At 42.5% G+C, this 17,238-nt stretch overlaps 1 protein-coding gene across 3 annotated transcripts in view; it reads right to left on the bottom strand.

The window, feature by feature from the left end:
• Positions 1-17,238, bottom strand: part of LOC138946943 (tyramine beta-hydroxylase-like) — a 73,131-nt gene that overhangs the window by 24,508 nt on the left and 31,385 nt on the right. For all 3 annotated transcript variants that reach the window (XM_070318381.1, XM_070318382.1, XM_070318383.1), the window contains exons 9-10: positions 2,728-2,824; positions 838-1,039 (exon numbers count right to left, since the gene is read on the bottom strand). In XM_070318381.1, coding sequence (XP_070174482.1) covers positions 838-1,039; positions 2,728-2,824 — 299 coding nt within the window. The remainder of the gene's footprint in view (positions 1-837; positions 1,040-2,727; positions 2,825-17,238) is intronic.

Below are 17,238 nucleotides of genomic sequence, written 5' to 3'. Positions count from 1 at the left end.
AAGCCACCAAACATCGTTTTTGTCATCATTTTGGTTGTGCAACAAAATGCACAATAACCCACAGGGAGACCAATTTTTATAATCCAACTCCGGGCCACAAAGCATCGTCACAGTAGCTCGAGATAACACGTCAACCTTGTATGTGACGTCAAACGTAGCTTGTTTACGCTTTTCTTCCAGTCTGAAAATGTACAGAGCTGCGATCGTACGTGTGAGTTCAGTAAGTGTTGAGCATATTTCTTTTCTTTTTAAGTGTTTATGACTTTTCTTTGTGGATTTTGCGATTACAGAGATAAGTTGCAAATTGACCATGAGTCGCCGCGGTAATTATCAACATTGCTTGGGTCTTTGAGAGTGAATGCTTTACAATCGTGGTCCTCGGAAACACAAATCCAAAGCCGCGATGGTTCCACACATCAACCAATCAGCCTGATTGGCTTTTACTTTGACAATCCACGTTTCACCTGAAAGCTCAAACCCATTCACCACCTCGATTTATTGCATGGGGAACATGACATTTATTTCCCAGGTGTTTGTGAATGAAAACTCGTGAAAATGATGACAATATCTATTATTTAACACCTCTGAACATCTGAGAAAAATAGGTCTTAGAAAGGAGCCTTTAAAAATGGTGGTAAATTTACAGATGTCAGTAAATCAGAAAAAAAACACATGGTGTCAACTTGAACTGGAGATGTTTAACAACAACAACGACAACAACAACAACAACAACAACGATGACGACGACAACAACAACAAAAACAACAATAGCCACAACAACAACAACAACAACAACAAATTTCTTACACAAAAATACACATATCTAATGCCCCATACCTCGCAAAAGTCTTTATCCTGGCGTGCAGTGCAGAACTTGGTTATTGGCAGGGCGTCCGAGGGGTAAACTGTCAGGAAGGCGAAACACATCTCGTCGCTGGTGCCGTCGCCGTAGTATGTGGTGGCGGAGCGTGTGGCCGAGTTGAACGTGCACGTGGTTTGGATCTCGTCTCCTGGCAGCACCATGATTGGGGGGTCATGTCTGAGAAAACAGACATGCCAAACTAACACTCTTCTTCTAATAATAATCATAATAATAATAACAAATAACTTGTTGTTTATAATAGCACGAGTCCCATCAATTGGCTCTAGACGCTTACAAAACTCGTCTTCGTTCGTCCGCCGAATTTCTCAAGGCCTTTACGTGTATGGCCGTTTTTACTCCGCCATTTAGGCAGTCATACGTCGCTTTCGGGGGATGCATGTGTGGTATTTTCCTGTTTCTATAACCCACCGAACTCTGATTACAGGATCTTTTCCGTGCGCACTTGGTCTTGTGCTTGTGTGTACACACGAAGGGAGATAAGGCACAAGCAGGTCTGCACATAAGTTGACCTTCGAGATGGGAACAATCCTGACTAGGCCCATTGCACCCGTCCGAAACTAACCTTTATTTCGACGGGCGCACACTAATAGGGAGATACACGATAAAAGGATTATTACCAAAAAAAATACAATGAAAAAACCACACCTGGGGCCAGTTTCATAAGATAGCAGTGAACCGACTGACAGTCGATCGACTGCCCAGTCGATGGACTGTGGTTGATCGCCGGGTCACCGAAAAGCGCGTTTCATGAGCGAATCACCGTCACCCGCGGACAGACGCAGTCGACCGACTGTACAGTAATCCGAATGGCCGAGTCGAGGGCTAAATTTAGCAACATTACCACTTCCGTTTGCTCATTCGCACGTGGAAATGGCCGATTTCGAAGAAAAAACAAGTCTCGGCCCGCTCAAAATAACAATGACCGAGACTTTCAGTAATTCCTTCGCGTGACGTCTAACCCTCTTACGCCATAATGTGACGTCTTCAAGACATAACCCTGACTTGTCTCCTGGATTACTGCGTCATGATAGATACATTTCGAAGAACAATCACTATTAGGTTTGGCTCACAATCCAAAAAAGTGTGAGCATTCTGCCATTGGCTGTGCGGATAATTACATTTATTTTCGGTTTACCGCTGTAAGCCGAACACAGTGTTGGGGGGAGAGCATCACCGTGTTTGGCCGACTTCCGGTGAGACGACCCGCAGTCGGCCGACTGAAATTTTGTTCGTGAAACCCGATAACGTCGGATTACTGTGGTTCTCTCGGACAACTGCAGTTGGTTGACTGTGTTTCTGGCTTATGAAACTGGCCCCAGGAGGCTGAAGTTTTATCATGCTCCCCCCCCCCCCCCCCCAAAAAAAAAAAAGAACCCCATAGGGTAACGTTATATATAATCTTTCTTCTTAACCGCTGACGTCATTTGCGTGTTCTCGACTCTATGTGACGTACTCTAATGCTTCCGTCATCTGCCCCTGTAGAAATCAAAAGTTACAGTCGAATTTCCATAGAACGGATATCTGCATTTTGAGAATATTTTCGAAGTCAAACACATTTAAAATATATGTACTGTTTGTGTGCACCCAGCAATGATATAGAATACAAATATAAATTGTATAAGGCTTTTTTTCAAAAATTAAGAAATTGCTACATCTTGCATAACTTTGAATGACAATTTCATCAAAGCATTTTTAAGGTACCACTTGAGCTCAGATTCACTCCATAACCTGAATCTCAAAAGCTGTTCAAAAGACGACACATAAGTAAAATTCTTGATGACGTTAATCATAATGACGTAAATCACAATGACGTAAATCACAATGACGTCAAGGCAAATACGTACTGATTGACAACAGGCGAATCGAAGCTGTAGGTGTCCTCGTTAGTGATGTGGGTCACCAGACTTCCGTTACGATACAGTTCCACCTTCTGTTTGATGCCTGTTACAACAGTCAGATTGTGTTACACATAACTGTTACATCTAACCGTTACACCGTTATGATACAGCTCCACCTTCTGTTTGACGCCAGTTACAACAGTCAGATTGTGCTACACATAACTGTTACATCTAACCGTTACACCGTTACGATACAGCTCCAACTTCTGTTTGACACATGTTACAACAGTCAGATTATGTTACACATAACTGTTACAACTAACCGTTACACCGTTACGATACAGCTCCACCTTCTGTTTGACGCCTGTTACAACAGTCAGATTGTGTTACACATAACTGTTACAACTAACCGTTACACCGTTACGATACAGCTCCACCTTCTGTTTGATACATGTTATAATAGTCAGACTGTGTTACACATAACTGTTACATGTAACCAATACACCGTTACGATACAGCTCCCCCTTCTGTTTGAAACCTGTTACAACAGTCAGATTGTGTTACACATAACTGTTACATCTAACCGTTACACCGTTACGATACAGCTCCACCTTCTGTTTGACGCCTGTTACAACAAACACACTGTGTTACATCTGTTACATCTAACCGTTACAATACAGCTCCAACCTGTTTGACGCATGTTACAACAGTCAGATTGTGTTACACATAACTGTTACAACTAACCGTTACACCGTTACGATACAGCTCCACCTTCTGTTTGATACCTGTAACAACATTCAGATTGTGTTACACATAACTGCTACATCTAACCGTTACACCATTACGATACAGCTCCACTTTCTGTTTAATACCTGTTACAACAGTCAGATTGTGTTACACATAACTGTTACATGTAACCAATACACCGTTACCATACAGCTCCACCTTCTGTTTGAAACCTGTTACAACAGTCAGATTGTGTTACACATAACTGTTACATCTAACCGTTACACCGTTACGATACAGCTCCACCTTCTGTTTGACGCCTTTTACAACAGTCAGATTGTGTTACACATAACTGTTACATCTAACCGTTACACCGTTACGATACAGCTCCAACTTCTGTTTGATGGCTGTTACAACAAACACATTGTGTTATATCTGTTACATCTAACCGTTACACCGTTACGATACAGATCCACCTTCTGTTTGATACCTGTTACAACAGTCAGATTGTGTAACACCTGTTACATCTAACCGTTACACCGTTACGATACAGCTCCACCTTCTGTTTGACGCCTGTTACAACAGTCAGATTGTGTTACACATAACTGTTACATCTAACCGTTACATCGTTACGATACAGCTCTAACTTCTGTTTGACGGCTGTTACAACAAACACATTGTGTTATATCTGTTACATCTAACCGTTACACCGTTACGATACAGATCCACCTTCTGTTTGATACCTGTTACAACAGTCAGATTGTGTAACACCTGTTACATCTAACCGTTACACCGTTACGATACAGCTCCACCTTCAGTTTGATGCCTGTTACAACAAACACAATGTGTTACATCTAACCGTTACACCGTTACAATACAGCTCCACCTTCTGTTTGATACTTGTTACAACAGTCAGATTGTGTTACAACCAACCGTTTCACCGTTACCATAATGTTCGGAAAGTTTGTCTCAAATAAAAGCCAGAGTATTCACTTTTTCACAACCCATACAAGCCCGACAGAGTTATTTCCCATCATCGTCTACTGAAGTGGAACGGAACGTGCTCCTATCTGATGTTTAGGCCTGGGCAGAGCTGAGATGGTGAGCCAAGTTGTTCACACGAACGAACGGTCTTTATCACTCACAGATGGAGAGCCAAGTTGTTCACACGAACCAACGGTCTTTATCACTCAAAGATGGTGAGCCAAGTTGTTCACACGAACCAACGGTCTTTATCACTCAAAGATGGTGAGCCAAGTTGTTCACACGAACGGTCTTTATTACTCAAAGATGGTGAGCCAAGTTGTTTACACGAACCAACGGTCTTTATCACTCAAAGATGGTGAGCCAAGTTGTTCACACGAACGGTCTTTATTACTCAAAGATGGTGAGCCAAGTTGTTCACACGAACGGTCTGTATTACTCATAGATGGTGAGCCAAGTTGTTCACACGAACCAACGGTCTTTATCACTCAAAGATGGTGAGCCAAGTTGTTCACACGAACGGTCTTTATTACTCATAGATGGTGAGCCAAGTTGTTTACACGAACGGTCTTTCTTACTCAAAGATGGTGAGCCAAGTTGTTCACACGAACAGTCTTTATTACTCAAAGATGGTGAGCCAAGTTGTTCACACGAACGAACGGTCTTTATTACTCAAAGAGGGTGAGCCAAGTTGTTCACACGAACGAACGGTCTTTATTACTCAAAGAGGGTGAGCCAAGTTGTTCACACGAACGGTCTTTATTACTCAAAGATGGTGAGCCAAGCTGTTCACACGAACGGTCTTTATTACTCAAAGATGGTGAGCCAAGTTGTTCACACGAACGGTCTTTATTACTCAAAGATGGAGAGCCAAGTTGTTCACACGAACGGTCTTTATCCCTCAAAGACGGTGAGCCAAGGTGTTCACACGAACGAACGGTCTTTATTACTCAAAGACGGTGAGCCAAGTTGTTCACACGAACGGTCTTTATCCCTCAAAGACGGTGAGCCAAGTTGTTCACACGAACGAACGGTCTTTATTACTCAAAGAGGGTGAGCCAAGCTGTTCACACGAGCGGTCTTTATTACTCAAAGATGGTGAGCCAAGTTGTTCACACGAACGGTCTTTATTACTCAAAGATGGTGAGCCACGTTGTTCACACGAACGAACGGTCTTTATCCCTCAAAGATGGTGAGTCAAGTTGTTCACACAAACGGTCTTTATTACTCAAAGATGGTGAGCCAAGTTGTTCACACGAACGGTCTTTATTACTCAAAGATGGTGAGCCAAGTTGTTCACACGAACGGTCTTTATCCCTCAAAGACGGTGAGCCAATTAAGTTGTTCACACGAACGGTCTTTATTACTCAAAGATGGTGAGCCAAGTTGTTCACAGGAACGGTCTTTATTACTCAATGATGGTGAGCCAAGTTGTTCACACGAACGGTCTTTATTACTCAAAGATGGTGAGCCAAGTTGTTCACACGAACCAACGGTCCTTATCACTCAAAGATAGTGAGCCAAGTTGTTCACACGAACGGTCTTTTTAACTCAAAGATGGTGAGCCAAGTTGTTCACACGAACGGTCTTTTTTACTCAAAGATTGTGAGCCAAGTTGTTCACACGAACGGTCTTTATTACTCAAAGATGGTGAGCCAAGTTGTTCACACGAACGAACGGTCTTTATTACTCAAAGATGCAGAGCCAAGTTGTTCACACGAACGAACGGTCTTTATTACTCAAAGATGGAGAGCCAAGTTGTTCACACGAACGAACGGTCTTTATTACTCAAAGATGGTGAGCCAAGTAGTTCACACGAACCAACGGTCTTTATTACTCAAAGATGGTGAGCCAAGTTGTTCACACGAACCAACGGTCTTTATCACTCAAAGATGTTGAGCCAAGTTGTTCACACGAACCAACGGTCTTTATCACTCAAAGATGTTGAGCCAAGTTGTTCACACGAACCAACGGTCTTTATCACTCAAAGATGGTGAGCCAAGTTGTTCACACGAACGAACGGTCTTTATTACTCAAAGAGGGTGAGCCAAGTTGTTCACACGAACCAACGGTCTTTATCACTCAAAGAAGGTGAGCCAAGTTGTTCACACGATTCAACGGTCTTTATCACTTAAAGATGGTGAGCCAAGTTGTTCACACGAACGGTCTTTATTACTCAAAGATGGTGAGCCAAGTTGTTTACATGAACCAACGGTCTTTATCACTCAAAGATGGTGAGCCAAGTTGTTCACACGAACGGTCTTTATTACTCATAGATGGTGAGCCAAGTTGTTCACACGAACGGTCTTTCTTACTCAAAGATGGTGAGCCAAGTTGTTCACACGAACGGTCTGTATTACTCAAAGATGGTGAGCCAAGTTGTTCACACAAACAGTCTTTATCCCTCAAAGACGGTGAGCCAATTAGTTGTTCACACGAACGAACGGTCTTTATTACTCAAAGAGGGTGAGCCAAGTTGTTCACACGAACGAACGCTCTTTATTACTCAAAGAGGGTGAGCCAAGTTGTTCACACGAACGGTCTTTATTACTCAAAGATGGTGAGCCAAGTTGTTCACACGAACGGTCTTTATTACTCAAAGATGGTGAGCCAAGTTGTTCACACGAACAGTCTTTATTACTCAAAGATGGTGAGCCAAGTTGTTCACACGAACAGTCTTTATCCCTCAAAGACGGTGAGCCAAGTTGTTCACACGAACGAACGGTCTTTATTACTCAAAGAGGGTGAGCCAAGTTGTTCACACGAACGGTCTTTATTACTCAAAGATGGTGAGCCAAGTTGTTCACACGAACGAACGGTCTTTATTACTCAAAGAGGGTGAGCCAAGCTGTTCACACGAACGGTCTTTATTACTCAAAGATGGTGAGCCAAGCTGTTCACACGAACGGTCTTTATTACTCAAAGATGGTGAGCCACGTTGTTCACACGAACGAACGGTCTTTATCCCTCAAAGATGGTGAGCCAAGTTGTTCACACGAACGGTCTTTATTACTCAAAGATGGTGAGCCAAGTTGTTCACACGAACGGTCTTTATTACTCAAAGATGGTGAGCCAAGTTGTTCACACGAACGGTCTTTATCCCTCAAAGACGGTGAGCCAAGTTGTTCACACGAACGGTCTTTATTACTCAAAGATGGTGAGCCAAGTTGTTCACACGAACGGTCTTTATTACTCAAAGATGGTGAGCCAAGTTGTTCACACGAACGGTCTTTATTACTCAAAGATGGTGAGCCAAGTTGTTCACACGAACCAACGGTCCTTATCACTCAAAGATAGTGAGCCAAGTTGTTCACACGAACGGTCTTTATTACTCAAAGATGGTGAGCCAAGTTGTTCACACGAACCAACGGTCTTTATCACTCAAAGATGGTGAGCCAAGTTGTTCACACGAACGGTCTTTTTTACTCAAAGATGGTGAGCCAATTTGTTCACAAGAACGGTCTTTTTGAGTCAAAGATTGTGAGCCAAGTTGTTCACACGAACGGTCTTTATTACTCAAAGATGGTGAGCCAAGTTGTTCACACGAACGAACGGTCTTTATTACTCAAAGATGCAGAGCCAAGTTGTTCACACGAACGAACGGTCTTTATTACTCAAAGATGGAGAGCCAAGTTGTTCACACGAACGAACGGTCTTTATTACTCAAAGATGGTGAGCCAAGTAGTTCACACGAGCAGTCTCTAAAACCCTATTAAAATGGTCTGGCGGAATAGCCGACTCGCCTAATTTGAATAGGTAAAATCAGTGTTTTGTTTTAGCGAGGGACGGTTGTGCTGTGTGATGCGTCGTATGTTGTCACCCCTCTGTGTAAATGCGGTGGTCCAGAGGTTGACCGTGCAAGCGTGATATGTCAGAGAGCGATGGGATGACTGATGCGAGCGGATGTGTTTGTTGTGGTGTGGGATGAATGTGATTTTGTTAATTAGAGTAGTTCGGACTTTATTTTAATACCTGCAGCTGGAAGAAGAATTGAGACATGAAAGCGGACATTCTTGTGTTTGTCGGAGGACAGAAAAGAACTGTGTGTAACTTCAAGGACTTTCGGCAGTGATGTGATAATAATTATGTTGTAGACCTACGGAGGATTCAGAAGGAAGTGTGTTGGTACAGTGCTGAACGGTGTGACGAGAGTTATTTTATTATAACCTAGGTATTTCAGTTGTATGAGGATTATGTTTTTATTTGAGTTAATAGCGAAATGTTTGAAATGTTCATTCCTTGTGTGCCGTGTGTGTTGTTCGAGTGCGTGTTGTCACCATCCCGTATGCACGAGTATGACTGTGTGTGACTGTGTGTGTGTACAAATGTATGTCTGTGTATGACTGTGTGTGACTGTGTGTGTACAAATGTATGTCTGTGTATGACTGTGTGTGACTGTGTGTGTACAAATGTATGTCTGTGTATGACTGTGTGTGACTGTGTGTGTACAAATGTATGTCTGTGTATGACTGTGTGTGACTGTGTGTGTACAAATGTATGTCTGTGTGTGACTGTGTGTGTACAAATGTATGTCTGTGTATGACTGTGTGTGACTGTGTGTGTACAAATGTATGTCTGTGTATGACTGTGTGTGACTGTGTGTGACTGTGTGTGTGATGTCTGTGTGTGACTGTGTGTGACTGTGTGTGTGTACAAATGTATGTCTGTGTATGACTGTGTGTGACTGTGTGTGTACAAATGTATGTCTGTGTATGACTGTGTGTGTACAAATGTATGACTGTGTATGACTGTGTGTGTACAAATGTATGTCTGTGTATGACTGTGTGTGACTGTGTGTGTACAAATGTATGTCTGTGAATGACTGTGTGTGACTGTGTGTGTACAAATGTATGTCTGTGTATGACTGTGTGTGACTTCGACTGTGTGTGTACAAATGTATGTCTGTGTATGACTGTGTATGTCTGTGTATGACTGTGTGTGACTGTGTGTGTACAAATGTATGAATAAGTGTGTGAATGTAGAAACCCCGTGCACGGAAAAGCAAACACCGGACCAACAAGTCAGCAGCACATCTAAAATTCCTTGACAAAAACATAAATATAAAGATGGAGACATAAGCTGACGCCTAGTCTTACAATCTGTCCCTAATAACACTAAAACATAAATATAAAGATGGAGACATAAGCTGACGCCTAGTCTTACAATCTGTCCCTGATAACACTAAAACATCAATATAAAGATGGAGACATAAGCTGACGCCTAGTCTTACAATCTGTCCCTGATAACACTAAAACATAAATATAAAGATGGAGACATAAGCTGACGCCTAGTCTTACAATCTGTCCCTGCTAACACTAAAACATAAATATAAAGATGGAGACTTAAGCTGACGCCTAGTCTTTCAATCTGTCCCTGCTAACACTAAAACATAAATATAAAGATGGAGACTTAAGCTGACGTCTATTCTTACAATCTGTCCCTGCTAACACTAAAACATCAATATAAAGATGGAGACTTAAAGCCATATGTACTCGATGACTATACACGCTAATTGCTTTACCAACAGCTGGAGACAGACTAAATTAAGTTCCCTGCAAAATATTGTGGTCTAGGACCCCTTAAATGTTGAGATATTTGAATTTTCATTTTGATCTGGATCGTCCTATTTATAGATTTGGCAACACATGTAACGTTGATGCAAGGGAGAGAACACCGCGGCTTTGTTGACATCCTCACTTTTTCAGAGGCTAGAACAAGCTGTAATGCATGTATTATGGTCCGCGCATGGTGACGTATCGTCATTATATATGGTGTTATGGTGCGTTTGACATCGATTGTGGGCAAACTACACTTTGTAAACACGGGAGTGCGTTAGTATGCCTTTAAGCTGACGCCTAGTCTTACAATCTGTCCCTGCTAACACTAAAACATAAATATAAAGATGGAGACAATATTACCGTCAATAAAAAGCGACAATATTAAACCAACACAACAAAAAGTGATAAATGTCAAAACTAAACATACAGTATCGTAAACTACCACATAACCTATACAAATATCTCATCAAAAATAAAACATTAAAATATGTACTACATGTAAAAGGACCGTGGTTGACCACTTACCCAGATAGTGCATATGATTGAGCGAGTCGATGACGTGGAGAGGCTGTGTGAACAGACCACTTACCCAGACAGTGCATATGATTGAGCGAGTCGATGACGTAGAGAGGCTGTGTGAAGAGACCACTTACCCAGACAGTGCATATGATTGAGCGAGTCGATGACGTAGAGAGGCTGTGTGAACAAACCACTTACCCAGATAGTGCATATGATTGAGCGAGTCGATGACGTAGAGAAGTTGTGTGAAGACACCACTTACCCAGACAGTGCATATGATTGAGCGAGTGTGACAAATGGATTTGTACATAGTTCAGTCTAAAAATTGTTTAACAAATATGTACAGATTAGCTTGCCATACTTTTGGTAGAGTAATAAATACACACAGACACTTTCACGTAAATTCCCTTCGTAACATTTGGTGACCCCGATTTCTCTGTGTTAGGTAAAATTGTTATTGTTTCCCTTGCATTGTTAAATTGAACTTTTTTCTCCAGTGTTAGTCGTTGAGATATTTTTTGGGTAGGTCACGTACACAAAATTTTTGTTTAGATTTCAGGTTTGAATGATTGTGATGTTTATGTCTTGTTTTGTGTTCAGACCGTCTCCAGCTTTACGGTAGTGCTTATTGTATAGTTCTGAGCACTGAGCTGAGGGCTTAACTTCATTTTTCTTCCTGTGGGGTCTGTCAGTTCTCTTTCACTGCTCTTTTCTGTGCTTTAATTAATAATTTTGTAAAATATGTTTTGCTTTTGAATAGGGGAACAATCCTTTGGGAGACCCTTTGCCCTTATTTTAATTGTGGGTTGTTCGCCTTTAGTTAATTTTTTCAGTTGAATAGTTTGGTTTTGCTGACTTTGAATTTTTTATTTTTTTATTTGTTTGGGTAGTTTGGTTTTGTTGACTTTGTAAGTTTGTTGTATTTGATTAAGTTGATTTAATTAATTGTTGCATATAGAGATGGACTTTATTTAGTAGATGTTTTTCATTTGGTTTCCTATTTGAATCTTAAGCTGGTGTAGATTGTGCACTTTAAACATTTTGGGTTTAATTTATTGTGCAGTTTGGAGTGATTGCTTCACTTCATAATTTTTATTTTTTGTGTTATTTGCCTCCAACTACATTTTTTTTTGTCGGTTGGACTTCATTTATTTGTAGTTTAGTTTTCTAGCGTTGTATTTCAATTGTTTTGATATTATTCCTGGACATTCAGGTTTTTTTGAAGGGCTGGAACTTTGTTATATTCTAAATTCTTCTTACAAATTAAGGTTTGTGGGAATTAGGTGTTGACTGTAGTGTTTGTACTTGTATATATGTCTTAAAACAAGCTTCATTTATTTGACTTTATTTGACTTTGTATCTGACTTTGATCAGAATTTCTGGATTTGTGCGGAAGACTTACGCCAAAGCGTGTTTTGATACAGTTTTTTTTGTTGTTTTTGTTGACTAATCTATCTTGTGCCAGATTTTGTGTGGTATTTGATAGTTTGCAAGTGGGCTTTTGGACTTGCACTATTGTTTTGAAACTTTTTCAAATTTGTTCTCCTAACTTGGACATTTTTGGTGTGACTTTGATAGTTCAAAGCTTGCACTATGGAGAACGAAGATGATTATGATGTGTTGTTTGACAAGTTTGTTAAACAAGCAGAAACTCTGGGTCTTGGTCAGGAAAGACGGAGAAATACATAAAAGAATGTTTTGACCGTTTGGAGAGGAAACGAGAAAAAGATAGAGAAGACAAGCAAAGAGAATTGGATAGAGATAGAGAAAAAGAAAGGGAAGATGGACAAATGGAAGAAAGACGAAGAGAAAAAGAAATGGAACAAAGACAAAGAGAAAAAGAAATGGAATTAGAACACCAGTTGAAGCAAAGAGAACTTGAGATTAAGCAGGCGGAAATTACTGCTGGGGTGCGTGCACCGCAAAATGGTCGGGATTCATACCCTAGTGTTGGTGCTCGCCCAGTTTATCCCAGGCTTCCTACTTTTAGAGAACAACATGATGACATTGATTCGTACTTGTTCAGATTTGAGACACATGCAAAAACCCTGGGCTGGGAGGAATCAAAATGGATTACGTACTTATCTGCGCTTTTAGAAGGAAATGCGTTGAACCTATACCATAGCCTTGCTGCTTCAGGTGAAATGACATACGAGTGTCTAAAAGAAAACTTGCTGAAAAAATTTCAGTGTACGTCGGAAACTTTCAGAAAGAAACTCAGAGATATCAGACCAAGCGAGAAAGAACCGTTCCAAACTTTCGGAATAGAGCTGCAAAGGTTGTTTGACCGTTGGGTTGCGCTGTCAGGGATACCAAAAGATGTTGAGGGTTTAACAAACCTAATTTTGGGTGAACAATTTCTGGAAAGTGTGTCAGCGGACTTAGCGACATTCATTCGTGAAAGAGGTCTGGTTCAACAGAGGATTCAGTTCAATATCTCCACACTCTGCTTCAGAAACTTTGATCTATCGTCCCCTAGCTATCTTTCTGACCTTCTTGATGTCTACTCCCCCTCTCGCTCCCTAATATCCTCCGCAGACACCCGCCTTTTTAGGATACCATCAGCACGCACCAAAACATATGGCCAGCGCACCTTCTCTTACCAGGCCCCATCCATCTGGAACCAACTCCCGCATTCACTCAGGCACTCCACATCTATGCAATCATTCAAAACCTCACTCAAAACACACCTCTTCCCTCACTAGTCCGTTAATGACCACACATCCCCCTCTCCTGCTGGTCCTTGATCTGTCTCTTTCTTTCTCCTTCTTCTTCCCTTTCCAGCTCTATTCTTCTTCTCTCAACTAACTTTATGTATCCAATACTTTATTTATTTATTTACGACTGTTTTTCCGTCTAGAATGCATGCGCCTGTAGTTGGTATGAGTGAGTGCGTCCGCGTCGCGTTCTCGCTGTGCGCCTGTCTACGAGTGTATGAGTCCGAGTGTCTTGGTCCTTGTCGATTTGTGTTTCGTATAATGTTCACTATGTATTTTATATTTGGAAGCGCCTAGGGCTATATTTAGATTACGCGCACAAATGTTCATAATAATAATAATAATAATAAGATGGTCAAAGCTGCCGAGAGTTATCGTTTAGCTAGACCAGGAAAAAACTTATCACGGAAGTCGGGTTCTACCATTTTCTCTGTGGGTTCTTGTGTTCAAGGAGAGTTTGCTGCCGCTGCTTTTTCACAGGGCGATAGTCACAGGGGTGGTCAGCAGTTGCGTCGGTTCGGTTCTGGTTTTGGTGGACGTAGTAGTAGCCGGAGTAACTGGAGCTATGAAAGAGGGACTTCTGACGCTCAGACACATCCACCAGGTGATGCGTATAGTCCACGGGGAAGTAGGCGCAGTTGTGCATGTTCAGGATAGCCTTGCATTAAACAATGGAACCCAAAGATGTGTTGAACTTGAAAGGTATCACTTTATTTGTTCAGGATGGAACCACATGGTAACAGTCAAAACATGGCGGACATCGACTGCCCCGGATGTGGCTGTTCGATCAAGAGTTACTTCCCTTGATGTTAGTCGCGAGTAGGCCTACATGATTATGTACACTAATCATGTCATTTCCAAACATCTCCCTTTCTTTTTGAGTTCAAAAGTAACTTGAGAACTGTTCTGGTACTAGTGACTGTGATTTCAAGTTCCTGGATTTTGTTGTTGTTGTTGTTGACCTTTTAGTCAATATTAATAATAACTGAAAAACTCAAATCATTTTTTTTTTCATTAACTCTAAATCTCAGTCACTCTTCATTCATGCCATTATACATCAAACAAAGAAATGACATATTGCATACTGTCTTTCACACATTTAGTTACCTTACTAAATAATGTTTCTTGGACAATGGAAATTCAGCGTCTCAAGTAACCCAAATGAACTGAAATAAACGTTAATACTGTTCCTTGAAATGCTGTCTTTCCATTTCAATTTCAAATATCAATATTGCTATTTCTCACTATCATGACCCAAATCAATACAAATCAAGATGTTTAACTTTTTCAACTTAGTTTGCATTAATACGGTCATGATATTGTGCACACAACAAATTTCTGGCTCACGGCTCAAATAATAAAACAAAACACAGAATGGGTTGCATCAGCAACGCTCTGCAAGGCACCACCACCTCTGCACTACAGAGCAAAATCGGGCACCTCAGAAGCTGCTAAGCTTATTTCTTCTTAACAACATCTTGACGATAGCGAATGGGCACTTTGGCAATGAAGCCTCTGGATGCACGAGTTCCATGTCTTGTTGGGCTCCTGCTAGCCTCTGTGCTCTGGTGAGTGGATGTGATGTCCTCAGAATCTGCTGGTTCAATGTCCTGGGAATTATCAGGTGACGTGACGACCTTAGGACATGCTGACGTGACATTCTGGGGATCATGTGATGCTTGACCTTGCTCGACAGGTAAGGGTGCAAAGGTTACCTGCCTTGGAGTCTGCATGTGTTGAAGGTGTTGTCGGTTGCGACGGAACACACCACCTGGCGTGTTCACCAAATATGTCCGGTTCCTGGCGTCTGCTGCGACGACTGTACCGTCAGCTTTCCACGGTGTTTCACCTGGACTGGAGCCAAGTAGGACTGTGTCTCCGGGTTGTAGCGGTGATAAGGCTGTAGCACCTTTACGCCTGTTGTAGTTCTGCCTGTAGTTTTCCTTTGTCCCTGCGTCTTTCTTCCGGATGTAGTTGTCATCTGGAGACTGCGGCGATAGATTCTTTGGGAGTGTAGGAATCTTTGTTCTCAACGACCTTCCCATCAAGGCGACTGCCGGGCTCACACCTGTACTGGAGTGAGGTGTGTTACGATAGTTAAGCAAAGCTAGATCAGGGTCTGCCTGCTTCAGTATTTTCTTTGCAATCTTTACTCCTGCCTCAGCCTCGCCATTTGCCTGCGGGAACCCTGGACTGCTTGTGCGATGTTCAAAGTCATACTCCTCTGCGAAGTCTTTGAACTGCCGACATTGGAACTGAGGGCCATTGTCAGAAACGATGACCTCTGGTATGCCATGTGTTGGAAAGATCAGACGAAACTTGTTGATGACTGCGGTGGATGTGGTAGAGTGTAACTGACGAACTTCTAGCCATCTGGAATAATAGTCAGTCACCACCAGAAAATCCCTACCATGGCGCGAACACAGGTCTGCCCCTAGTTGCTACCATGGGCGTTGCGGCAACTCTGTAGGACGAAGTGGCTCATGTTTCTGGGCTGGTCGTTCTTCTCTGCACACACTGCAGGAATTGACAAGTTCTTTCAACTGTGTGCCCAGTCCTGGCCACCACACTGTAGCCTGTGCATTTTGCCTGCATTTGTTCAGTCCTTGGTGAGTCTCATGAAGCTTCTGAAGAACGTTCTTCCTCTCTTTGGATGGGACAACGATTCGATCATTATAGACTAACAGACCATCAACTAGTGAGAGCTCTCCCTGCACTAGCTGGTATGGCCTGAACTGCTCATTGACTGTAGACGGCCAACCATTCAGTGTGTAGCTGATCACTTTCTGGAGTTCTGGGTCATGCACTGTGGCTGCACGTAGAGCGTCCATACGTCTTGAAGTCACTGGCTTGCTTGTCATGACGGAGTCCACGTACGCTGTGACCTCGTCACTCAGTTCTTCATCCTCAGATGAGTGGGGAACAGGTTTCCTTGAGAGTGCGTCTGCTATGACCAGTTCTTTCCCTGGAACATGACGGACCGCAAAGTTGAATCTCATGAGACGAAGTAGAAGTCTCTGACAACGAATGGGTGTATTGTCGATATCTTTCGACGACATGAGTGGTACCAACGGCTTGTGGTCTGTCAAGAGTTCGAACCTGTCCAGACCGATGAGATACTGTGAGAATTTCTCACAAGCGAAGACTGACGCCAGACACTCTTTCTCAATCTGACTGTATCTGCGTTCCGCTTCTGTCAGCGTTCTTGAGGCATACGCAATGGGTACGAGATTATCGTCGATCCACTGCATCAGTGCAGCTCCCAGGCCGTAGCTACTACTGTCTGCACTCACCACCGTCTTCCTGTCTGGACTGTAAAATCCAAGAGCTGGTGATTGTGAAATCTGCCGTTTCACTGCCTCAAATGCTTGCTGTTGTGCTGGTCCCCAGCACCACGCCGTTTCCTTCTGAAGTAGATTGGTGATTGGCTTGAGTGTTGATGCCATGTGCGGTACAAACTTTGTCAAATAGTTCAGCATTCCACACAGTGTTCTCAGTTCTGTGACGTTGGTAGGTGGAGGCATGTCCCTAATGGCCTTCACCTTGTCAGGATCTGGGCTGACGCCGGCCTCACTGATCCGATGCCCAAAATATTTTACTTCCTTCTGTCTCAGGTGGCATTTGGACTTGTTGAGTTTCAGCCCCGACTTCTCGATTCGCTCCAGCACCGCATCGAGACGACGGTCATGCTCTTCCATGGTGCGGCCATACACAATAGTGTCGTCCATGATGGTTTCGCACCCTTCCAGTCCCTGGAGTGTTTCTTTCATTTTGTGCTGGAAGACTTCTGGGCCTAGAGAAATTCCCATAGGAACCCTCTGGAAACAGAAACGCCCGAATGGAGTCATGAATGTGGTGAGCTTCTGGCTGTCTTCTGCCAATGGAACTTGGAAAAATCCAGACGCTGCATCCAGAGTGGAGAATACGGTAGACTCGGCCATTTTGGGCGCAATGTCTCCAAGGTTTGGAATCAGACAATGTGGACGCTTGACGGCTTTGTTCAGTCTTTTATA

This window comes from Littorina saxatilis, linkage group LG14, assembly GCF_037325665.1.
Source record: "Littorina saxatilis isolate snail1 linkage group LG14, US_GU_Lsax_2.0, whole genome shotgun sequence".
NCBI classification, from domain to species: Eukaryota; Metazoa; Mollusca; class Gastropoda; order Littorinimorpha; family Littorinidae; genus Littorina; species Littorina saxatilis.
The sequence above is the reverse complement of the archived record's forward strand: the minus strand, read 5'-3'. Positions and strand labels throughout refer to the sequence as shown.